The 25,328-nt window shown below is 46.4% G+C and overlaps 1 protein-coding gene across 1 annotated transcript; it reads left to right on the top strand.

Annotated features, from left to right (window-relative positions):
- Positions 1-5,095: 5,095 nt before the first annotated feature.
- On the top strand, positions 5,096-25,022 carry ZBTB21 (zinc finger and BTB domain containing 21). Its single transcript, XM_032192518.1, has 2 exons — positions 5,096-5,210; positions 17,731-25,022. Exon 2 carries the CDS (start codon positions 17,744-17,746, stop codon positions 20,915-20,917), a length of 3,174 nt encoding a protein of 1,057 aa, XP_032048409.1. The 5' UTR covers positions 5,096-5,210; positions 17,731-17,743; the 3' UTR covers positions 20,918-25,022.
- Positions 25,023-25,328: the final 306 nt, after the last annotated feature.

The raw sequence follows: 25,328 nt of genomic DNA, 5'->3' as shown, positions 1-25,328 counted from the left end.
TGTTGTCCATATATAATTGTCTCAGACATAATGAACTGCCACAGGGAAGTGGGGGAAGAGCATCACGTAGGCAGAAAAGCAGGTCATGTGAAAAGGCCTCTTCCAGAGCACCGTTTCCTATTCCCCAGCCCTCCTAGAGATGTCGGGCAGTCAGAACTGTAAAGCAACGTTTACAAATAAATCCCCTTTCTGGTTTCATCACACAAGGAATGTAATTCAATGGCACTGAACTGATGATAAGGAAATCAGCCAGTAGCGTGAACATAAAGACATCAATAATTCAGGATCTTTGCTTATTTCTGCTATGCTGCTTTAACTTTCTACTCAGCGATGAATAAATCAGTACTGCGATGACATCAACAAGGCTGCACCGGGCCATCAAATGCAAAAGCTGACAGACAGCTGTCACAGGGCTGCATTTCTGTCTTCACAGCCCGAAAGAAAGTTTCAGTTCCCGAACTCGTATCACGGTCACATCTTTACTGTGCACAGAAAGGCACTACGCTGAGTCTAAAGTTGTTAGAAATTGTTAAAAAATGTGTATTTTGTAGTCGTAGGAGCAGCAAGTAAACATCCTGTGTGAAATAGCCTAGTGACAAAACAGCTCCCTCAGGTGCAGTGAATGCTTTTAGGCTGCATAAAGTGAAAAATGCCATATAGAAAGAGCACAACTCTTCCGACGCCGTTTGATCGAGCAAACAAATGCAGGCAATTTTTCAGTAAGCCAATAGGTTTGCTTCCTGGTGTTTGTATTTTCTACATAGTGGGAAATTACCGCAAATCATTTCTAACATTCGGATACAGTCCTCTGAAGAGAAAAATAATCTACTCGTAATACCCCACTTTTTTTTTTTTTGGCATCTTAACAATGCACAAACAAAACGCACTAGCTGCAGCTCCGAAAATTGCTATCCATCTCTGCGCAATCTCTCACCCCAGAAGATTGCTGTTTGAGGCCAAACTGCTGCCGAGGAATTAAGGCATCAAGCTGACTTCTTAAATATTCCACCGCATGAGTAGCTCTTTGGTGCTCTCCGATTCACTTATAGACAGACGTAGAGAACCGAGGCTACATTCACTGTGCTCCCTGCCAAGAAATTTAATCCCTAAAGCCACGTTTACAGGAAAACAGGAGGATAAACATCACTATCATGCTAATGCAAGATTTCCCACTGTCAATCCATTTATTTTTTTCCTGAAAGTAAATTTTGCTAAACATACACAAAAGCATGAGCCCTTTTATATATTTATATATATATGTGTATATATATATAACAATCATGAAACACTTCATTTTGCTTAGCTTTTCTTTGTTTGGCATTAGTGTATGGACAGAATTATGGAAAACGCTTGCCATATCGTCTGTCTTTCCATTTGCTCTTTCCTAAATTTCCATTCGTACGCTTTGTCTAAAATAAAGAGCCAGGATGCACACATTCATTAGGAAATCAAAGCTGCTTTACAAAACTGTCTTACACATGTCCACTGTAATCAGAATACTCTGGATTTTATTTTTAGAAGACCTGAGAAGCCAAACTGCAGCCAAAGTTAACCGTAGCTGTGAAAACCGATAACATGAAATCGCTCCCTGTCTGTTGCACCGTGACAAATTTTGTATTTCAGTCGGTCTGGCAGCTTGCTTTTATCAACATACTTTTGAAAGCATCCCTGAATGGCTTACTAGTTGCAAGCGAAGATACATTATTCTTTTAAACAATAAGGGCGGTACCGTGACCAGCTGCCTGCTTAGAGAATGCATGCCTTAATATTTTGTAGCCTGCTATTCTCCGCAGCATTGTTTGACCCACGGAACTATCACCTTTTTAAGTATGCATCTGCTTACCCCTATTGAGCAGCTTTCTGTGGTAACATCTAGCTTGTCGTTATCTGGCAGCTTTTATCTGAAACTGTCCAAGCTGCTAGAATCATGCGGATTCGGAGTGGAAAATATTAACTAGATTCTGCTATTTGCAGAAGCATGAGGGTGACAGCTAAAAAAGCTCAGAACTTGGCACTACGAAACTGCAAAAACAGGGATGAAGAGGGGAGTCTTATGTTATATCGTATTATAGCTATTTTCCTGTTAAAAAATTAAAACTCCAGAGTTTTGTTTGTGTCCCATGCTTTGCATGGGTTATGGAAACACTGTTGTATTTGTAGTATTTGCGTTGCATATCTTACTGCCTGGTTGTCAGTCGGTTCCCATTCTCTGAGTGTCATATTTTTGTGATGAGCAGTGACAGCTCTACCTAGAAGGAATAAAATTTCCTTTTACCTGCTAACAGTCATGATGGGAAGTTTCATATGAACGTGCAAGAACAAAACCAAAGATAAAACACATGTTCTTTTCCATGGACAGCTGTCAGCATTGAGAAACTGGTGACAAATTGTATCTGTGTATTTTGGCAAGTCATACTTTACCTGTGTTTTGGCAGAGTATTTGGGATCAATAAAGCGAGACCTCTGGCATTTCCAGGAGCATTTGCTGCATTCTGCAGGGGCAGAGAGGAACGGGTTCATGCAGCCGTTCTCTGCATGACAGGTGACAGCGCTTCACTTCCCAGAGGTTCTGGGATTGCAGGGGAAGGGTCGGTGTGCTCCAAAGCATTAGCGCCTGCTCCACCACAAAGCCTTGGGGCCAACCGGGGGAGCTGGCACACTTGTTAGAAATTAATTAGCTCCCTCTCCAATATGTCATTGGCAATAATAATTCCAAGGGTTTTGGTGGAAACAACACATCACACGCTGGCCCCCGCAGTACTGTATTTCTGCTCTTCCAGCAGCTAGGAGAGAACTGTAGCGTTTGAGAAGCCACACTGCCTGCAAGGAGAGGATGTGGCATACACATCCACAGCACATTAAGTCCCCAAAGTACAGAACAGACAGAAGACTCAGAAAATTTACCAAAATTAAAAAAAAAAAAAATGGGTATAAAAAATACCCAGCCAAGGTTTCCCCTCCAAAATGAAGGAAAGTTAAACTGCACGACTTTCCTTCTGATGCCCTTCTTTCTTTAACCTCTCTCCTCCTCTTCCCCCAAATCAAGCTTTTCTCTACAAAACTTTATCTCAGCTGCTGATATATGGGTGCCAAAGTGTATGTGAGAAAATTCTAGAACTGTAAAATAAAATAACCTGATGTCATTGGTTTTAAATCAAAGACACAGGGTCCAAACCTTCACTGAAAAAATCTAGGGGTCTACAAATCAAAAATAACTTTGAAACTACAGATCTAGAAAAAGCCTATCTCAAGGACATGATCTTCTTCCAAATATTGTTATATTTTAAATAAGTGTTAACATTACAAAAGCAAACTGTACAGCATACACAATTTGGTCCTGTTGTAAAATACATTTACATCGTAAAAGAGTAGCTTCTTATACATACACATACAATCAAACCAAGTGTTTAAGTTTTCATATACATGCTTTCTCACCAGGTCCATATATAATCATTCATACTTCTTATATAGTTTGCTTTATGTTCATGTTTTGCAGGGGATTGTGTTTTAACAAAATTCCAGTGATTAATCTCGCTGGCAAGAGTGACCAACAGTTAATCTGAGCAGCTACTGGATACTCTGAATGTAAAGGAAACCTTACACTGATCAAACGTGCATCTGGTAATAACAGCTGCAGCCACACATATATAGAGGGAGAATGCTCCATCAAAGCATTTAAAATTAGAAATGTTTTTAAAAAAAAATCATAACCATGCTATTCTTAAGGAATGAGAAAGTATTCAAACAATTGTGAATGAACACATTTGACAAAGTTAACCTACTTAAGAGACAACTCAAACCCCAACTAGCTCTAGCACGTGAATTCCTTGCCTATGTTTCATTGCAATCAGGAAAAATCCGACTTAAGGGAACTGAAGCATCTACGCAATGTTAATAATGTCAACTAGACTCAAATATGAAATGCAGCCAGATTGAGTCTCGTGTCTCTTGAAACCACAAAACCTTTGAGAATTATCTTCAAAATTCTCTCAAATCATCTGCTTAAGGTAAGGACTACAGAGATTAATTGCTCTCTGGTACCAATATTACACAAGCCAGTACACAGGCTCTATTCAAACAGCTGCACTTTCCCTGGAGAAATTGGCAAATTAAGAGTATTGACAGTAGCTGCACAGAAAGGCATATTTCTACATGTACGCCTGTGTGTAGACCTTGAAGAACACGGTCTGTTCAGCAGGTGATTCCAGCGTGGACGTTCCCCATCTGTGACACAGGTCCTGTTGGGAGAACTGGGGATGAGAAGATTACACAAGACCCGTTTGTTTCTGCTTGGCTGATACACCACTGAGTACATATGAAAAAGGTTAGCAGGGCCTTGCGGGACTCATGATCACAGGCTGGTTTCACAAGCGCTCCGCTGGCAGTGGCAGCACATACACTGGTCTATCCTGACAGATAAAGCCCATTTCTGAGTTGCCTGCTCCCAGCAGCACGCCAGGCCCACGTGCCACGCCGGCAGCTGGCACACTCGCGGAACAGACCAGCCTGGGGACGCGATCCTGCCGAAACCAAGCGGCTCGCTCGCTTTTACGGTCCTTGATGGCGCGCTCGGGTTGTTAAATTGTTCATCGCCACGCACGTGGCTGCCGCCGTTACTACCAGCACGCCCGGGGTTTCGCGCTGGCTCACCGCACAGAAGAGACGGTGCCAGGGGAAAATTCAGGGAGGCACTCGCTGCCTTCCAACCCCCTCCACAGGCATTTTGGTGCTCTTCGCCCGCCCAGCAGCTCTCCGCTCTGACAGAACCGCGGGCACAACGCGCCCGCTTTCAACAGGCGCGCGCGGCGGAGCCGTTGATCCCCTCGCGAGCCCACCGCCCTTGCCTCAGTTTCCCTCCCGCGCGCGGGCGGCCGTTAACGGCCGCGGGCACGCGCGCCGCGGGGCGGGGCGGCGTGTGGAGGGGGGGGGGGGGAGGGAGGGGGGGGATCCCCTCGTCCCCGTGCCCGCCTCGCCTCGCCTCGCTCCCCCCCCCCCCCCCCCTCCTTCCACCCCCCCCCCGCCGCTTTCCAGGCTCGGGCGGGCGGACCAATGGGAGCGCCGCGCACGTGACGAGCGCTCCCCGCGATGACCTCATCCCTGGTGTGGGATGACGTCAAATTCAAGATGGATGGAATCACGGCGGCGGCAGCGGCGGCGGCGGCGGGGGAGCCGTGAGCGGGGCCGCCGCGGGGGGCTGAGGCGGGGAGCGGGTGAGTAACGGCCGCGTCTCGCGCCCCCCGGCCCGCAGCGTGAGGGGGACAGGGGAGGGGGGGGAGCCGAGCAGGCGCGGGCGAAGCCCCCCCCCCCTTCCTCCTCCTCCTCCTCCTCCGCCCCCCACGGTGTACCAGAGGCGTCTTTTCCTGACGTAACTCCGAGGCGTTTTTATTTTTTTATTTTTTTAATTTTTTTTTTTAGCCTTTCCCCTCCTTCTCTCTCTCTCTCTCCTTCTCCTTCTTTCCACCCCAGCGGCGGAGCGCGCCTGCGCCGGTTACGAAACGCGTCGTCGCCGCCGCGCCTCGCGGCACGCAGCCGCCACATCGCCCCGCCGCTCTCCCCCCCACCCCCAACCCAACCCCCCCACCTCAACGCCCTCCGGCCCTGCGCTGTGCGCATGCGCCGCGCCCGCGCCCCTCCTCCTCCTCCTCCTCCGGCGGGCGAACCGCGGAACTGCGCCTGCGCGGAGTGGGGGGGGTGGCGCGCGCCTGCGCTGGGCGGTGGGAAGCCCCGCCCCGCCCCCTGCGCGTGGCCGCGGCTGAGGGGGCGGTTGGCGGCCCCGTGAGGGGGGGCGCGGTTGTGAGGGGCGGAGGCGGCCCCGCCGAGTCCCGGCCGCTCGCAGGTGTTAAACGAGGCGGGAGCTGCTCGCCTCAGCCCTCTCCGGTCACGCTGAGCCCTTGAGGAGGGAGAAGTAGTGTGTAGTGGAAAAGCGCCCCGGTTGCCCACCGGTGACATTACGGAAGGCTGTGCCATATCGACCCCGTTAGAGCTGTCCGGGTTCTGCCTCAGTGCCCCTCAAGTTTCAACTCCAAACTCTTCTCACGTACCCAGCCTGGTTTTTGCTCACACAAAATCCCAGAAACGCTTCGTCTAAAGCAGTCGTTTTCATGAGGCAGGACCTCATCACATACTGAGCGAGCGCTTCTCAAGAATTAAATTACATTTATCTAAAAACTGTTTCTAAAAACTTTTTTTTTTTTTTTTGTCTAAAAGCAGTTTTTGCTGTTGGAAGTACAGCAGCACTAATAGGCTGTAGGTACAAGATTATGTTGGACCACACAACCTCAATTTTTTTCAAGTACAGCAACCGTTTAGTCGTTAACAGTTAAGATACCACGAATATTTTTATCCTTAGGATAATGTCAACACAGAAGCAGAGTTTCTTTCCAAACACGTTTTTATACAACCAATTTTTAATTTTTAATACCGAATTGGGAGCAGTAAATCCGTTTTACAGGTAGAGCGGGTACTGCTCTGTATTTGTGTCGCCCGAGCACTGCCAGTTACAGCCCTCTCTTCTGACTTTGCTCAAACGGACGAACCGACTGCCTTGACTAAAATTTTCCACCAGCCCTGTGCTGATGTTCTTGGGGGGGAAAGTTTTGAGCAAACCGTAGCTACTGTTTTTATAAAAACTGTTTGCAGAAAACAAATGATGTGGCCAGCTCTTGAGTGGATGAGGATCTCACATCCTTTTCTGTCTGAAGCTTTTCTTGCACTCGTGGTACAGAGTTGTCCTCTCAGAAGAACCTACCTGTAGAAAATCCACCGAGTGTGGCTGGATTGTGACCGCTGAAAGAATTTACAAATACACGTTCTCAGTAGGGACTTGCAGGGAGGTGTCACAGATGATAGCTTGTGGGGTCCTCAGCTATGACGGCGTGTGTCGGAAGAGGATTTATTGGGGTTTTCTCCAGCTTTGAGCTCCCCAGAGCCTGCTGGAGCTACGATCCCATTGCAGATGAGAACTGAGTGGGTGACTGTGTCTCATTTTCAGTGGTAGTCCTCCTCTGATTTGATCACATTCAGCATTGCCTGTGATCCCAACTGTGGGATCAAAGTCATAATGAGCTGGATGTGTTTTTAAACACCTACAGTGACTTATTATTTAGTATTTATTAGCAATTTAACTTCATGTGAAAAGCAGCAATAGCATATAAGAAGTTCCATGAGTCCTGTTTGCTCTGTACGTTTAATTGTACACAAAGACCATAAGGGAGACCACATGCCCTCACTTTTCCTCCTGTGCAGATCTCCAGAAGCTGGCTGTCTCTAAGACACAAGGGTTCTGAGCTCATCTTTCTCCTGTGTGTGCGATGCCAGAGAATACTGGTGCTCAGAGAATCGGACAGCTGGTGCCATGATCATCTGCATAGGAATGGCCGGCTAAGCTTTCCTTAGGGTTTGAGTGGACAACTTCACGGAAAGCCGTGAGCTGCCATGGTGTACTGAAGCTGTTTATTTTTGAACTTCGGTGACTGTCAAGCAGTCAGCGTTAAAAACATCAAGGAGTTGCCATTTTTAGTTCTCAAGGTTCTGAAAGTTGTTTTGTCTGCACGGCAGTGATAACTCTGGTCTATAAACAAGCGTGGCCTTACTGGGGAGAGGAAGGAGGAGCCGGGGAGAGGAAACGGGGCTGCAACCACCCTATAGCTCGTACTGCGCTCAGAGGTGCTGTGCTGTGAGTCACACGCTACAGTTGCAGCTGCTTCCAGCGCTCATTAAAAGAAATTCTCAGCTTTAGAGCAAGTGAACTGCTTCGTAGTGAACGCTGCTACATTGAATGGTCAGAGATCCTCAGAAAAAGGGGAAAGAAAAAGTCTTGATGCTGCACAATCCTCTGTTGTAAAGGGAAAGATCGGAAGAAGCAGTACTTTAAAATAGACATTCTGTGCAGAGGGAGTCGCTTTCCTCAAATATTTATACTGTAGATTCAATATTATTTAATGTTTAACTTTTCCTTTTTTTCTTTAGCAATAATATTTAAGACAGCAATTCTATTACATCTTTCATTTGGCAGTGAAATAAAACAACAAAAAAGCTGTTGCTGTCGTTCACCAGCTACTTCAGGTGTTACGCTGCTCTCCAATAGTGCAGGTGTGTGTTACGAACAAAACAATAAAGAGCTGAACAACTTCTCTACCTTCCTAAACTCATTCTAACCCCCCCCCCCCCACACACACACACACTACCATCAGCTCTAAAAATCTCGCATTCCATGAAAAAATAGTTTTAAAATCAATCAGTCCTGATTGTCAGCTTTTTTTCGTCTTCCCCTCTTTGCTATGCAAAATCTTCCGTGCAATCTGTAATAAAAAGGCATTAAAAGTCCTTTGCCCAAATAATTTCAAAAATAGATGAGTTGCAAAACTTGTCCTTTCACAGTAATTCATCTACGATCAAATTCCTTTCTTTGGGAAAGGAAGAAATACTTTTTCCCTTTTTCCTCAGAGCACCAGCCTCCGTGCCCGTGGTTTATCGCACATCAGCGCCTAGCAGCGTGAGTAACCCCTGGGTTGTGATTCATTCCCCGTCGTCCCCTCTCTAAGTTGTGGTTAGCTCAGGGGCACCTCTCGCTCTGAGGTCAGCCCAGGTCCCCATCACCCCCCCCCTCATTTCCTTCCAGGAAAGGCAGGCACCGAGCCTGATGCCCCAATAGATTAGGAGCTGGGGAAGTAGCAGTAGCACCCACCAGGTAACAAACGTGAGGGCTGCTTTGGCTCCAGCTGGTTGACTTCCTGGTCTGAATATGTTTGTGAGCATCTTAGGAGGGTTTTGCAGCAATAGTGTCCTTGTCCAGCCAATACGCCTCACAGGAATCCTTTTAAAGTAAGTTAGGAAACACGGGAGGAAAAGCAGCAGAATTACAGCGGTTGCCAACCACTCTTTGCTGCAGCCAGGTCCGTCTGACCCAACTAGAAGGAATTTGTCTTGTGCCAGGACCGAACTCTGGGTGCAGCCCTGCAGCTATTGAGGTCAGCAGCCAAATTGCCCGTAAATTTAGCAAGAAGAGGAGCAGCTCCTTCCTTGTGCGTTCTTCAGAGGTGTAACAAAAAGCTACAGTGTTCTTGGTCGCTAGTGCAAGTGGAGGAGGAGGTTTGCTTAATAAATGAATGAACAAAGCTGAGACGCCCAGCTCCAAGTGCACGGGGACTTGGAGCTGGAGATCTTCCACGTGCTTTTTGTGACCCTGTAAGTCTCCTGCTTGACTCACGTCCAGTTGCTGTTGCCTCCCCACTCTTACAGTGTGCTCTTAGCGATGGCTGCGTGGACTTTTCTTTAGATCCCTCCAGGGGGTAGAAGACACCTGCGCTCCCCAAATCCTGCAAACTGCCGAGTTGCTCACTCGGCGAGTTTTTAGGCTCAGCCCACATTCCAGCTTTTATAAAAGTTCTTTTTTTTGCGTTAAAATTAAGTATGTGACTTTTGCCCCCGTCCCCCTTATTCTTGTGCAAACCTTAGCGTAAAAATTGTGTTGGTAGGAAATCATCTTACGTGGGTATTATTAGCTTCTCTTCCCACCCAAAATTCACCATTCCCATAAAAAAAAAAACTCTATATTAATGGGCATATTGCCATCATTAGGGTTTGTCATTTTCACTATGCCAGCAAACTTAAAAGCAGAACGTAAATACGGTTTTGTTGTGAATTGGGCCAGTTAAACAAAACGAGAGCGGCTCATGTAGCAAAGCAGGTGACTGGAGGATTATCCAGCTTGCTAAGCATTATCTCAGCCTTGCCAATAAAATAATAAACCCAGCCCGCAGCGGGCGCGCAGCCATACACATCTGGTGTGCAGCTCCCCTCCGCTTTCGTGATTTCACGCGTCTCTTATCAAAAAGTCCAATGAAATATTTCTGGGGATCATTCATCAAGTGTTTAAACTGCACGCTCTACCACTGGGTCGCTGGGGCTTGTCCCATTGGAGATTTTAGTGGCAGTGTTACAAAACTCAGAGGAATGAAAACCGAAGGCTTCCTTAGGGAAAAGGATTTGAAAACTTCTTAGTCTCTTGATTTTTATTACAGCAATTTGGATGTCAAGTCACACACTTCTCGGTCGACGTGTTGAGGCCAGGACCAACATTTTATCAAACCGCTTTTCATGTGTTTAAATCTTCCAAGAAGGATGAGAGAAGCTGTTCCTGCCCTCTCCCTTCCATCCAGTGGTTGTGCAATCCCCCCGTGAGCTGGGTCAGTTTTCTGGTCTGACGGGGAGCTGGGGAGCTCGTCCTTCCTTGCAGGGGGAGGAGGCACGCGCTGATCCTCGCCCGAGCAATCCCCGATTAGGCAGGGCTGGGAATGAGGTGAAATCACAGCCTTTGCTGCTCGCTCCTGAGCAGGGGTGTGAAGGGCAAGCGGAGCCTTGTGGTGGTGGTCTGGGGTTTTGTAGAGTGCTGCGGGTCAGGAGGAGCTGTGCTGAGTGTCAGTGGGCAAAACTGCGGGTATGGTCTGCGTGTGGAAAGTGGTTTTTAATTTCTAATTGGATGTCTGGTCTGCGACAGGACAACTGCTGGTTATCTCTCTGTGGTAGAAGGCAAAAGACTGCACAATGTTGGAGAATTTCTTCTTTGCCTGTCGTTAAATTTCTTTGTATGCCTGTGGGTTAAATAGTTGGAAAATAGTATACCGATGTCACACATTAACAAACGCATTACTTATCTGACTTTACGCCCATCGTCATACCAGTAAAGCTCTGCTGCTGCTGACCTACTGGAAGTGAAATGTATTTGTCATCCTGGAGAAAGTTTTCAGCGTTGTCTGCAGTGAAAAACACAGCAATAGCAGCTGAAATCACATTTTACAAAACCCAGAAAGACAAAATCCCCAAACCTGCAGCAGGAGATCGCTCAAATGCGTAGTTAGAAGAAGATGCCAGAAGTGCAAACCACCTTGCTCTCTCTGCAGGTTCAAAGCTTGTGGTTCTGCATCTAAGAAAAGGCATTTGATAAGCTGTGGTCAAGCTCAAATAATAAAATCCAGCACAGGATGCTCGAGCAGAAGTTCAAGCAGTGTCGGTTGCTTCTGCATCTGGACTCTTGATGGAGAAGGAGACTTTTTTTCCCCCGGTGTCTGAAACAGCACAAGAGCAAGCAGAGCCATCGCAGCCCCTGCAGGCGCTTACAGCTGAGCTCTTACAACTTGCCCGCGCTCACCTGGGAACCGCAGGGAGCCCCTGGTGTTTCTCAGCCGGGTCCCCCAGTCCGTGCTCCTCTGGGTTTTGGTGGGTTCCCCCCCACCACGGTTACGTGTGCATTTCCCTGTTAAAACCACCCTTAACCCCCGCTTGTTGCCTGCCCCCTCTGCGTGCACCCCTTCCTCTTCCCTTGCGTTTTCTGGTCCTGCCTGTGGTTTCTCTCAGCCCTGGCGCCTCTTTGCTGCAGCGCTGCATCCCCTTACGTGTCTCAGGGCACAGCCTGTCCCACTGCCACCCCCAACACGCCAGTAACATTCAGCTGACAGCTACGTGGCTGTAACGGGTGTCAGCAGGCAACATCGACATCTTATTTTAGTCGCTTATGTACACGCAGGTGTAAGCTGTTATGTGTAAACTTCTCACAAGTCGGCCTGGTTCTGGTTGTAAAGTTCCAGCGCTGGGGACTTCTTTGCTTCTGAAAGTGATGTTTCAGAGCAGCAAGGCTGATGGAGCGACTTGCTGACAAAGAATGAGCAGTTTCATGGCTTCTCTTGCGGCAGCTCTGAGGCGTCTGACCTCTCAGTGAGCTGATTAATCTTCTAACCTTATAAAAGAGCAAGCTTCTAAAAGGCTGGGTTGATTTTTTTTTTTTCTTTTTCCTGCTTCATTTTAGGGAGCTGAATCAACTTACTTGGAGGTCAAACGGGCAGCAGAGCTGGTAAAAGGAAGAGGAGGGTCCCAGAGGGCTGGGAGCAGGAGGCAGGAGCGTGAGGGACAGAGGAACAGAAGGGGATCTAACACTGCGAGGGCAGGTAGCTGCTGAAGATAATGAACTGCTGAGCCAAAGAGAAAGCTTTTTCATCCTTTGCTTGTGAAGAGCTTTCAAGAGTAGAGCCTTCCTTTTTGCAGAAAGTCATTTTGAAGTAGTAGAGGTGTCTTTTTCTGCCCTTGTTCAATATATATATATATATATACACAATGATAATCATCTGGCCGAACGTGGTACTCCGGTCTCCGAAGCCTGATATCGGTAAGGGGCTGTCGAAGGCTGACAGCACAATTTCTTCCCAACCTCTCAAAGGAAGGCTGCAGCCACTTCTGCTGCACTTACCTCTGCTGGGCCTGGAGTCTCGCTGTCACTGTGCCTCCTGCAGACCCGCAGCTGCTGTAGCAGCTGAACACAGACGGTGGGAGATCTTTCGGTGTGCTCCGTTTCCTTGATGTCACCCCAACACCAGGGAAGAAAATAGGAAGTAGCTTTGTTTCCAGTCAGTAGTGAAGATGGCTGGGAAAAACGGTTGGAGAGAGTAGAAGGTGATTATCTGGAGGCTGACAGGAAAGGGCTTAGGCAAAATAATCTTCAGCTGAGGAATTATAATTCCTCAAAAACCTGGAATCAGATCTAGAGGCTGGCATAGCTCTGTTACCTGCACAATGCTAGGCATGCCGTTTGTATCGGGGTGGAGTGCCAGCAGCCTTACATCAGCTTTAGTGGAAAGTTGTTGTAAGGAGTTCTTGTCTTCCTAAAGCTGCTGCGCTGCCACCGTTTGCTGCCTCTTCGGTTGTGCCAGAGCAATTGTTTCTGAGATGGTGCTTTACTGTGAGCACTGACCGGCATTTGAAAAGAAACATTTGTTTTCTATTTATTGCCTAACCTGGCCTGTGATGCAGGCTGGCAAATATTTGTATGAGTGTGGAGATTTTACGCAGCTGGGCAGCTGAACTCCACCACAGCTGCTCTCTCACTCCCCCTCCTCAAAGGAAAAGGGGGAAAAATACAATGGAAAGAGCTTAAGGGTTGAGATAAGGACAGGGAGATCCCTCAACAATTACCGTCACAGGCAAAACAGAGTCAGCATAGGGAGATCAATATAATTTCATGCCTATCACTAGCAGACTCGAGCAGTGAGAAATTAAAGCACACTAAAAACACCTTCCATCCACCCACCATCTCTTACGTCCTCCCCCCAAGCAGTGCAGGGGATTGGGGAATGGGGGCTGTGGTCAGTCCCTGATGCTTGGTCTCCACCGCTCCCTCAGGGTCCCTCCCTGTCCCTGCTCCCTGTGGGGTCCCTGCCATGGGATGCCGTCCTTCTCGAACTGAGCCTGTGGGGGCTGCCCACAGGCAGCAGCTCCTCAAGCACTGCTCCCACACGGCTCCATCCCACGGGGTCCATCCCCCAGGAGCAAACTGCTCCAGCACGGGTCCCCCATGGGTGGACGGCAGCTCCCCCCAGACCCCCTGCTCCTGCGGGGGCTCTCCATGGGCCGCAGCCTCCTCCAGGCCACATCCACCTGCTCCACGGGGGCTCCTCCACCCATGGGGGGGCTGCAGCATGGAGATCTGCTCCATGTGGGACCCATGGGCTGCAGGGGGACAGCCTGCTCCACCAGGGGCCTCTGCACAGGCTGCAGGGGAACTGCTGCTGCCTGCCTGGAGCACCTCCTGCCCTCCTGCTGCACTCACCTGGGGGCTGCAGGGCTGGGTCTCTCAGTGCTCTCTCTCTCCTCTCCCAGCTGCTGTTGCATGGCATTTTTCCTCTTCCTTATCTCTGCTCTCCCAGAGGCCCACCCAGCATCACCCCCTGGCTCAGCTCTGGCCAGCAGTGGGTCCCTCTTGCAGCTGGCTGGAGCTAGCGCTGCTCTGGCATGGGGCAGCTGCTGGGCTTTGTTCACAGAGGCCACCCCTGCAGCCCCCCTGCTACCAAAACCTTGCCACATAAACCCAAGACAACCAGCACAGCTGCAGAAGGTGTGAACTGTGGTGTGCAGATAGGATGAACCAAAGGGAGCAGGAGTGTTTTGGATCAACTTTATTACTGCCTAGTGTTCATGCAGTGAAACTTTAATACAGCGTACATTTACACTAGTAATCTTTGTGGGGGTTTTGGTTTCTTTTTAAATCTGTCTTAAGGCTTTCTGGTAGTCTGTGTAAATGTGTTGAAATGGTTCTGCATGACCAGTTCTGGTTTTGTTTCTTAATGCATCATGTAACTTGTTTTATTTCTGACTGTTGCATTTAAAGGCTGTTAAGCTGAAAGTCAAGCACTTGAATTGGGCAAGTCCGGGATTAAAGCTGCCTTTGCAGGATTAATTCGGTCCCTCGCTAGTTGTAGATGTCGCAGCCTTGGTTACTCTTAAAGGGACAGAGTTGGGTTACGTCAGAGCTCTGCCTCCTTCAGAGCACACGAGCTGTGCTTGGAGAATGAAACGGGGGATTGTACTAGCATAATTATCTCTGTCTCATGTAATGGAATAAATTGAAGGTGTTCTACGAATAAAAAGGGGAATGCAGGAGGAAAAATGGGGGACTGTTGGGTGCTGCTTGAGATGTGTCACTTTTACCCCCGTCTGTACTAACAGCATGACTGTGTTATGGTGAACAAATGAACACACAGTAATTAATTGCACGTTTATTTTGCAAATGTCTTACGGAAGACACAGGGCCTGGGTAAAGCAGATTAAAATGAAAGATTTGAAAATATTTCAAAACACTTGGCTGTCTCCTTCCCAGAGCATCCTTGAAGTATGGGTTCAGCAGCAGCTTCCAGTGGGTGTCTGTACAGTGATGCGTTTGGTTCAAGTTTCCTTCCTAAATACATCATTCGTTTATTTCTCTACACTATGCTGCAGCTTGTATCACAGATAAATCACTTGAGCATGTAAACTCAGTTTCTTTAAGGTGAAACCAAAGGAAGAGATGCATTCCTGGAGCACATCCTAATAACACTGCAGGTGTTACTGAGTGCACAGGCCTGGAGACCGGACAGTCAGACCCCGGCACTTCAACTGGCAGAGGTGTCCCGAAAGTAGCTCACGCCCCAGACAGTACTTTTACATAAAACATAGAAAGCAGAACAAGACAGATGGGTTTCTCACATTCATAGAAGCCTCACAGTTCTGCTTTTTTAGAGGGAGGTGTGGGGGAATTAAGGATAAGTGACTGTGGATGAAGCAACGCTGCAAGGCACTGAAACTCTCAGTTAAGAGATCTGGTGAGGAAACAGAATTCAGCCGCTGCTGTTGCCATGATGCTGTTCCTTCTTTCGGTAGGCTCAGAGGTAGCTCAGTCCTGTGGCATGACCAGTGCTCTGAGAAACTGTATCCCACGCCCTTGAAGTCATCTCAGTAATACCAGTTCAGACTTGGATCACCTCTTTCTAGCCACTGGTTGTAAGATTTCCCATTCCCGTTTATTAATTACAGGGTTGTGATTTCTTATTTTTTGATGTATTATTTTTTTAGCTTTGCTTGTAAGTTGATGAACGGTTGTGCTGGCTCTGGCTGGGATGGTACCTTTCCCTGCAGCAGCCCACGCAGTGCTGTGCTCTGCACTTGGAGCTGGAACAGCAGCGTTATCACCCCAGTGTTGTGTCTGCTGCTGAGCAGTGCTGGCACCACACCAGGGCTCCCTCCAACCCTCCTAGGGGGTGGGCAAAACGTGAGGAGAGAAACATCACTAGGGCAGCTGACCTAACCCAACCAAAGGGCTATTCCATACCATGTGGTGTCACGCTCAGCAATAAAAGGGAAACAGGAAGAAGAGGGAAGGGGTGGGCTCCCGTGAAAACATCGGTCCTCCTCCCGAACACCGGCTGCGTGCGTTGAGGCCCTGCTGCAAGGACGTGATCAAGCATCGCTCATTTGTGGGAAGTAGAGAGTCATTTCTTTCCTCTGCACTTCCACACAGCCTTCATTTGTTTTGTTTTGATTTGTTTTCTCCTCTCCCTCTCCCTTTTCCGCTTTCCTTTTTTTTTTTTTTTCCTTTAGTTAAATTGATTAGTTAATAATAATCTTTCCTTAATAATTATTGTTTGTTTTGTTTTGTTTTGTTTTTCCCTTTAATTAAATTATCCTTATCTCAACCCGTGAGATGTTCTCTACTTCACTTCTTCCCCTCCTCATCTAAGGAGGGGGAGTGAGAGAGCGGTTGTGGTGTTAAGCTGCCTGGCACGGTAAAACCACCACAGCAGCGAAACCTTTGTGGTATAATAGCATACACCTTATGTAAATATCTTTCAAACAGTTTCTTAAATCAACTGCAAAAAGAATAGAACTGCTTCTAACAGACACATCATTGACTTGTTCTACATCGCCATAGAGGAAGATGGTGTAAAATTCCTACTTACAGGGTAACGAATTATAATAGTAACATCTGGGGATAACTGTTCCTCTAGCATCTAGGTGGTGGGCAGAAACTGCTTTTATGCTGATAAATAAGATGGGGCGTTCAGCTCACTGATAATTTTTAAGCTAGAACAAAGCCCTGCTGGGATGCTTCAAGCAAAATCATGAAATTTCCAAGAAACCAGATTGTGACAGAGCAGCGTAAGAAGTGACACATGTATCGTAGCTAGAAGGGTATGTTAACAGCACTCGCTAAATATAAGTGAACATGATGAATTAATCTAGATTACAGACACTAATCCTGCTTCTGTCTCCCTCCCCAGTATTATTGTCCTTTCCATCCTATTAAAAATAACAAAAACCCTTTAATTTGCTCCGTCAGCAGGAGGCTGTCGGGGTTGCCTAACTTTAGAAGGTGACTTGGCATCATTAAGTGTCCTCATTTCAGCCGGGACGGAGTTAATTTTCTTCATAGCTGCAAGTACAGTGTTTTGGACTTACAGTGGAGACAGGGGCGATAACACGCCGATGTTTTAGCTGTAGCAGAGCAGCACTTGCACAGAGCCAAGGACTTTCCAGTTCCTCGTGCTGCCCTGCCAGTGAGGGGCTGGGGGTGCTGCAGGAGCTGCGGGGGGCACAGCCAGGACAGCTGGCCCGGGCTGGCCCGAGGGATGTCCCACACCACAGGCGTCGTGCTCAGCAATAAAACCGGGGTGTTGGCCGAGGCGGGGGGGCTGCTGCTGTCTGGGGACTGGCTGGGCATCAGCCAGCGTGTGCTGAGCTGCTGTGCTGTGCATCAAGTGCTTTTTACCTTTCTTTTGTTCCTCCATTCCTCTGTTCTTTCATTCTTTCTTCCGTTCTTCCTTTTGTCCTTTCCCTCTCTCGTTCTTTCCTCCGTCTGTTCTCATTAAACTGCCTCAACCCACAAGTTCTTGCACTTTTACTTTTTTTTCGGTTCTCCCCCACCTCTCTGTGGGGGAGTGAGCGAGTGTCTGGGAGGCACCTCGCTGCCTGCTAGGTTAAACCACAGCACTATCTGATTCAGAAGTTCATCGCTGCAGTTGCCAAGGTAGATCTTCATAAAGCTAAAGCTGAGAAAAAGGTGATCAGGGGAAACAATTAAATGGCACTCCTTCATGTGGACGGGTATACTGCAGGTAGAGAATACAGCCCCTTCACACCCCTCTAATCAGTTCAATGTAATAATCTGTGTAAGAGCATTGTACGATCAACTATTAAGGTATGTTTGAAAGTGTTTTTTAACATGAGTTGGTTCTTCTCGTGCCTGTGCATCTGCTGGGGCCAACAATATTAATTCCCGGAGCTGTCCTCCAAACTAGCTGTTTGCTTCAGCAATATTGATGGCCTTTTAGCCTGTTTATGAAGGGCAGACAGATTAGCTATGTTCACATTACCTCCGAGAACTGTTTGCATAAAGCAACCTGCGACTTTTTTCTTGTTGTTCTCTTTCAGAAACATCCGAATCATGGAGGGGCTCTTGCATTACATAAATCCGGCACATGCCATTTCACTTCTGAGTGCACTGAATGAGGAGCGTCTAAAGGGACAGCTGTGTGATGTCGTTCTGATAGTAGGAGACCAGAAATTTCGAGCTCATAAAAACGTTCTGGCTGCCAGCAGTGAGTACTTCCAGACTCTGTTCACAAATAAGGAGAATGAGTCTCAGTCGGTGTTTCAGCTCGACTTTTGCGAACCAGATGCTTTTGATAATGTGTTGAACTACATCTATTCCTCATCCTTGTTCATTGAGAAAGGCAGTCTGGCAGCTGTGCAAGAACTGGGCTACAGCCTTGGGATATCCTTTCTTACAAACATTGTTTCTAAGAGCCCTCAAGCTCCTTTTCCAGCTTGCCCCGTTAAGAAGATACTGTATCAAGACGAAGAGGAAAGTAGTTCTCAGAAGAGAAGTGTCATTGTCTGTCAGAACAGAATTGAAGCACAAGGGAAGAGTATAAATCAAACACAACATGACTTAAGCCATACTTCTAAACCTTTACCCTCTGTTGCTGTCAAAACTAGCATTAGACCGCAAGCAGCAAAACCCACCGAAACCCTTCACAATTTATCACTGACTGAAAGGAGATGGCTGAAAGACAACCCTGTGAGCTACACCAAGCTTCATGAAACTTCTGGAACTGTAGAGGATCAGAGCAGATGTGGCTTGGTGAAAAGGAACACAGTACTGCCTCAAAAGCCCTTAGCAGAGAAAGAAATTGCAAGTGATGAACCTGGAAGCAGCGGCCAGCTCTTGAGAGGAAAGGCTGCAGAGGTGTCATTAAAGAGGCCGCGTCCTCCGGTCTTGTCTCTGCGGGGCTCGTCGGAATCTACGTTTTTGTTGCGAGAGGCAGGAAAAGGAAATGGCCAAGGTGAAGACAGGAATTTGCTATACTACTCCAAGTTAGGGCTGGTAATCCCGTCTAGTGGATCTGGTCCTGAAAACCAAAGTATTGACCGAAGTGGGCCACTTGTAAAAAGCCTCCTTCGAAGGTCACTGTCCATGGACAGTCAGGTTCCTATGTATTCACCTTCTGTTGACCTAAAGCCTTCACAGGTATCATCCTCCTCCTCACCGGGAACTAACGATTCCCAGAAGACGTTTAACGTCGCATCTCAGAAGTCGTGTTTGAAGGAGTCGTCAGAGAAGTTAGTCTTAGACGAAAAGCCACAGGTAATGCACCCACATCGCCTTAGGTCTTTCAGTGCCTCTCAGTCAACCGACAGGGAGGTGGCTTCCCCTCTCACAGAGGTGCGAATAAAAACTGAACCCAGCAGTCCACTTTCAGATCCTTCCGAAATAATTAGAGTCACGGTGGGCGACGCATCAGTGTCTACGAATAAAGACTTTGCTTTCAAAACCGAGGATGATCATAAGGAGCCAAGCAGACTGCCTGCGAAGAGGAGATTTCAAGCGGATAGGAGGCTGCCGTTTAAGAAACTGAAGGTGAATGAGCAAGGTTCCCCTGAGTCAGAAGAAAACTTTGAGGAAGGCTCGAGCCCCACGCACCTTGATGCTGACTTTGCTGATTCCGACGTCAGCAAGGATGAATACAGTGAGATGGAAGAAGCAAGACCAAATAAAAAATTTAAATGCAAGCACTGCCTTAAAATTTTCAGATCAACAGCGGGTCTTCACCGTCACGTTAACATGTATCATAATCCAGAGAAGCCCTATGCTTGTGACATATGCCACAAGAGGTTTCACACCAATTTCAAAGTGTGGACGCACTGCCAGACGCAGCATGGAATCGTGAAGAATCCCTCGCCTGCTTCCAGCTCGCATGCGGTTTTGGATGAAAAATTCCAAAGAAAACTGATCGATATAGTGAGAGAGAGAGAAATTAAGAAAGCTCTCATAGTTAAACTGCGACGCGGCAAGCAGGGTTTTCAGGGACAGTCTGCTTCACAAGCACAACAAGTCATCAAAAGGAATTTAAGGTCGAGAACGAAAGGAGCCTATATCTGTGTCTACTGTGGGAAGGCTTACCGTTTCCTCTCTCAATTCAAACAGCACATAAAAATGCACCCAGGGGAGAAACCAATCGGAGGAAACAAGGCTCCCAAGCAGAAAGACCACGCTCACATTGAAAGTCCGGTGGAGAACAAAGAAGTTTATCAGTGCCGTCTCTGTAACGCTAAGCTGTCTTCGCTTATCGAGCAGGGGAATCACGAGCGACTCTGTAGAAACGCTACTGTCTGTCCGTACTGCAGCCTTAGATTTTCCTCCCCGGAGCTGAAGCATGAGCACGAAAGCAAGTGTGAATACAAGAAGCTCACCTGTCTGGAGTGCATGCGCACCTTTAAGTCGTCCTTCAGCATCTGGCGTCATCAGGTGGAAGTCCACAACCAGAACACCATGTCTCCCACAGAGAACTTTTATTTGCCTATCCTGGATCACAACGGAGAAGTAACGAGCTCGTCGAGGTTGCCTTCCCAGCCGGAGTCCAATAAAGCGAACAATTTTGCCGCAAAGGAGGATGGAGTATTCAGTGACTCGTCAGAACAGATCAACTTCGACTCTGAAGACTCCTCGTGCCTGCCCGAAGACTTAAGCGTTTCCAAGCAGTTTAAAATCCAAATCAAGGAGGAGCCCACGGACGACGTAGAGGAAGAGGCCAGTGAAACGAGCAGAGAACCCAAGGAAGTGGTCTCCAACAAAGACGCCGGCCTGTGGCCCTGTGAGAAGTGCGGGAAGATTTTCACGGTGCGCAAGCAGCTGGAGCGTCACCAAGAGCTCCTGTGCTCCGTCAAGCCGTTCATTTGCCACGTGTGCAACAAGGCCTTCCGAACCAATTTCCGGCTCTGGAGTCACTTCCAGTCCCACATGTCCCAGGCCACAGAGGAGTCCTCGAACAAGGAGCCCGAGATATGCCCGCCCGCTAATTCCCCGTCACCGCCACCTTTACCTCCGCCCCCACCGCTGCCCAAAATCCAGCCTTTGGAGCCCGATAGCCCAACCGGCTTGTCCGAAAGCTCCGCTACTACTGAAAAATTGTTTGTCCCGCAGGAGTCAGACACGCTCTTCTATCATGCTCCACCGCTCTCGGCAATCACGTTCAAAAGACAATACATGTGTAAACTCTGTCACAGGACTTTCAAGACAGCTTTTAGTCTTTGGAGCCATGAACAGACACACAATTAGCTTTAACAGATACCTTAAAGAGCTGGCTCAGTGGAGGCTATTTTCAGGATCTCGGACGTCTGCCATATAAACCAGAAAACGAAGAGGATCAAAGCAATGGCGACAGGAGATTGGGAATTTGTGATGCTGCTTGGATTTGAAGATTAAGGTAAACTAACTTGGTTAGTAGATAGCAAGCCGAGTAATTTAAAATACTGTGGTCTGGGATCTAATAGCAACAGAATATTTTGATTTCATTTAACACTGAAATGCGATCGCATCTGGATTGTATGCATGGATCTTCATCCTGTGATGTTGGTGTGCGCGTGTGTATTATATATAAAGTTATATATTAAATGAAAGAGCAACAACCATGTGGATTCTAACTGTGAGTTTATAGTAGTGAAATACTGTAACCAACTTCACTGATTTTATTTTTATTTTTCATTTTCTCCTTTTAAAGAAACCAACACACAAGCTCCATATAAATAGCTGCCGTGCACGTGCAGTTAGGGAGGAAGTGGATGGAGTGTCTTGCTGTATCGACTTGGGTCTTAGAGATCTTTAGCAATAACAAATAAACCTCAAGTTTCAGTAATCCTGGTATTATTGGATACGAATGTTTGATACTTTAAGGGAAGAGAGAATTGTTTGTTGTTATATGGAACTTGTACAAATTAAAATAGAATCTAAAGTCAGCAATATTAGTACTGAGATTTTATATTTAAAAAAAAAAAAAAACAGCAGCAAGCCTGCTTTCAGCCATTTAATTATAAGTTTCTAAGAAAAATTGGGGGAGGGGGTACATCGCTTTATATAATGTCCCAAAGAATAATTTACTATAGATATTTCGGTAGCTGAAGTTGTATTAACAACCATTATAACTCAAATGGTACTGTTTATAACATGAAGTGAGATTGAATAGATGTCAGACAAGTTTCAAAATTTTGTTTCCACTGTTTGTACAACTGTTTGTAATTCTAACTACAAAGGAATGTATAACTATTAAAGCAAAACAAGAGAGCTCGTTGAGGGATAGAAGAATAGTTGTGTTCCTACACACAGTAATAAGCTTGGCCATGAGTACAAAGATATGTTTTATCAAAAACGAAAAATGTAAATATTTATATAGACACCTGTATAAATGAAGAAGTATGTATTTGAGATTCGTATTAAGCGTACATATCCAGCGCAGAGCAGAGGAGAAGACATCACACTACAATCACTGTATTTTAGGAGTACAATGCATAGAGTATTTCTTTCTGCCGCTTTCTATCATTTGTGGTACTGTGTTGCAGTTTTCTAATTTGTTAAAAATCATGGGTGTAATGGGCTGCAGATGCTTCGTGTGGTTCCATTATTTTACTGCAAATCACAACTGGAGCGTTTAGCGTAAGCAGGATCGTAGAAGCTATAGCACGGGTCCAAAATTACTCTGCAAGTAAAGGAAATACTTACCCAGAAGCAGTGGTAAATTAACAGGGAGAAGATTTTCCGCTAGAATTTACACCTAAAGGAGTGGTGCTGGATTGAAGTGAGCAGCAAGGATATAAGAGACTCAGACAGTGCTTATGGCCCTGACCGACGAGCCCAGGAGGCTGGGAGATGGGGACCGCACCGCACACTACCTAGCCAGAGCCCAGCCCGTGTCCATGGAGAGCAGCAGGAGGCCGGTGCCGATGTCACTGGGAGCAGCAGCGAGGCTTTAATCCTCTCTGGTTCTAATCACGCGTTTGTTTCAGCATCCCAAACTCCAAACGAATTGCACACTGATCCCAGGATCTGAGGATGTACATCCTCGGTTAGGCACGCACAGGGAGAGGTTTTTTCTCCCAAGTGTGCCACTGTTAGTTTTTTTCCTAACAGAATTTTTTAGTGTTTTTTCCTGCAATTTAAGTTTAAAAGTGTTGGCTCAGTATGGACCACTGACTTTGTTCAGCTACCAAAAAAAGGTAATGCCATTTTCAAGCCTCTTCTTTCATTTTTTGATGAAAATCTAAAATTGTTACTATACATGCTAGTAGTAACACTTTATCCTTTTTGTTCGCTTCCAAGCAAACTGCATCTGAATGTGGTAAACTGTAAGAATATCAAATTCTTTACATGAAATTGCAATTGAAACAAAATTCTTACATACTCATTAGGTGGAATAGAAAATGTCACTATCAAATAAGACTAAATTTCCTTCTCACAAGAAAAAAACAATAAATGAAACGCTTAATACACTTAACCTGATTTAACAAAATGGGAAAGACATGAAGACTTGCTGAATACGCTTTAAATGTGCTTAAGAAATCTGTGCATAGAAAATAGCAACATGTCAACTGGTACCTAAGTTCTCACCAATGATTCTTCTTCACATACACTTACAATAGTTTCTATCCAACCTTTTAAAAATCAGTGTGCTTTCTAAGGGAAAGTGGCAACTAGTTCATCAACGCTACAGTCATCTACCTTCCAACTGGGTTCTGCTGTATGGTATGATGATAAATACGGCACATTTAAAATCAAAAGCTCATACAGTGTCTTTCAAGAAACCTTGACCTTCTTCCTAGTACACTATGTATTATATTTAACAAACAAACAAACAAAAATATTTCTGGTCTAAATAGCCTCCTTCTAAGCTTTTCTGCAGAATTTTTTAAGTTTTGTTTTTAACTTTGAGCGTGTTCTGTGTTTTGTTTTGTTTTTTTTTAAATTCGGTTCCTGCTTAGTAAAGGAATTCAGGATCTCTGAAGTTTAAATATGAGATGTTTATATAGTAGTTCTGGTTTTCTATTAGCTTTTTATACAGTATCTTTAAAAGCCCTTGATAGAAGTGTTTATTTTGGAGGATACGGAATAAATATGCTTCCACTTATATAACTTTAATATATGTTTTAAAAGTTAAATTATGGAGAAAAAAAAATGTTAGTTGCTTGTTTATAAATAAAGGTCTTCTGAAGAGTGTCTAGCTTGGCCACAGCCAAAATAAAAGGCAAATTTATTGACACAAAAACCTGTCCTCATCATATTTTGTTTAATTTTGTAACTGTGTACTGAGGTGATGCAAAGTTAGAGCTCTTGTTAAATACAAAAACTGTTGGTTTTTTTTTTTCTTCTTAAAATTTGTGACAGGAATGTGCAGATGTTTTAATATATAGATTAGAATCTTTAATTCTTTCTTTTGGGGTTATTTTTATAATCTGTCCAATGAATCTCAGAGAACTAAACTGCTTCAGTGGAAGTCCAGCGAAAACTTCCATTGCATTTACGAGGAGCAGGGTTGAGCCATGAAATGTATTTTGTTTGGGGACTTCTCTTCCTTTCGGGCACTGTGTTGGCAAAGGTTTAAGCATATGCTTAAGTTCCATGGAGATCAGTCTTAACTTTTTTTTTTAAATACATGCTTAAGGTTTTTCATATTTTGGGACCATGATCACCCACTGAAAGTGAGAAATGGCAGAAAAAAAGACATATGGATACAGTATTTAAGTTCTAGAACCAAAAGTTAAGTTGAATTTTCCCCTACATAAAAACTGCATGCACAGCTAAAGCTTCCGCAGTTTTACAGAAACAAAGGTCATCAACCAGTAATCATTTAGGTGGACTTCTGTAAGGCCTTTGGTGTGATCCCCCACGACATTCTTGCCGCCTCGTTGAAGGGATGTGGGTTTGATGGATGGACTGTTAGACGGAGAGAGAATTGGCTGGAGGGCCACGTCCAAAGAGTTTTAGTCAACAGCTCAGTGTCTGAGTGTAAAGACAAGGGGTGTCCCTCCAGGGTCTGTGCTGGGACTAATACTATTGAATATCTTCATCAGGGACAGTGGGATTAAGCTTGTGGGTGACACGAAGCTACTCAGCTCGTGCATCGGTAGAGCAGAGGGAAGGGATGCCATCCGGAGGGACCCTGGCAGGCTTGAGGTGCGCGCCCCCTCGTGAAGTTCAGCAAGGCCAAGAACAAGGACTGGGTGAGGAATGGACCGAGAGCAGCCCTGCAGAGGACTTGGGGATATGAAAAATGGGATGTGAGCCAGCAATGTGTGCCTGCAGCCCAGAAAACCAGCCCTATCCTGGGCTGCATCAAAAGCAGCGTGGCTAGCAGAGCAAGGGAGGGGATTCTGCCCCTCTGCTCTGCTCTCCTCAGACCCCACTTGAAGTGCTGCCTTCAGCTCTGGGCCCCCAGCACAAGAAGGATGTAGAATTATTAGAAAGAGTCCAGAGGAGGGCCGCAAAGATGCTCAGAGGGATGAAGCTCCTCTCCTGTGAAGACAGGCTGAGGGAGCTGGGGTTGTTCAGCCTGGAGAAGGCTCAGGGGAGACCTTACAGTGGCCTTCCAGTACCTAAAGGGGCCTGCAGGAAGGCTGGGGAGGGGCTCGGTCAGGGAGCACAGTAATAGCACAAGGAGTAATGGCTTTAAATTAAAGGAGGGTAGGTTTAGATTAGGTAT

The sequence above is a fragment of the Aythya fuligula genome, chromosome 1 (genome assembly GCF_009819795.1).
Source record: "Aythya fuligula isolate bAytFul2 chromosome 1, bAytFul2.pri, whole genome shotgun sequence".
Taxonomy (NCBI): Eukaryota; Metazoa; Chordata; class Aves; order Anseriformes; family Anatidae; genus Aythya; species Aythya fuligula.
The sequence above is the reverse complement of the archived record's forward strand: the minus strand, read 5'-3'. Positions and strand labels throughout refer to the sequence as shown.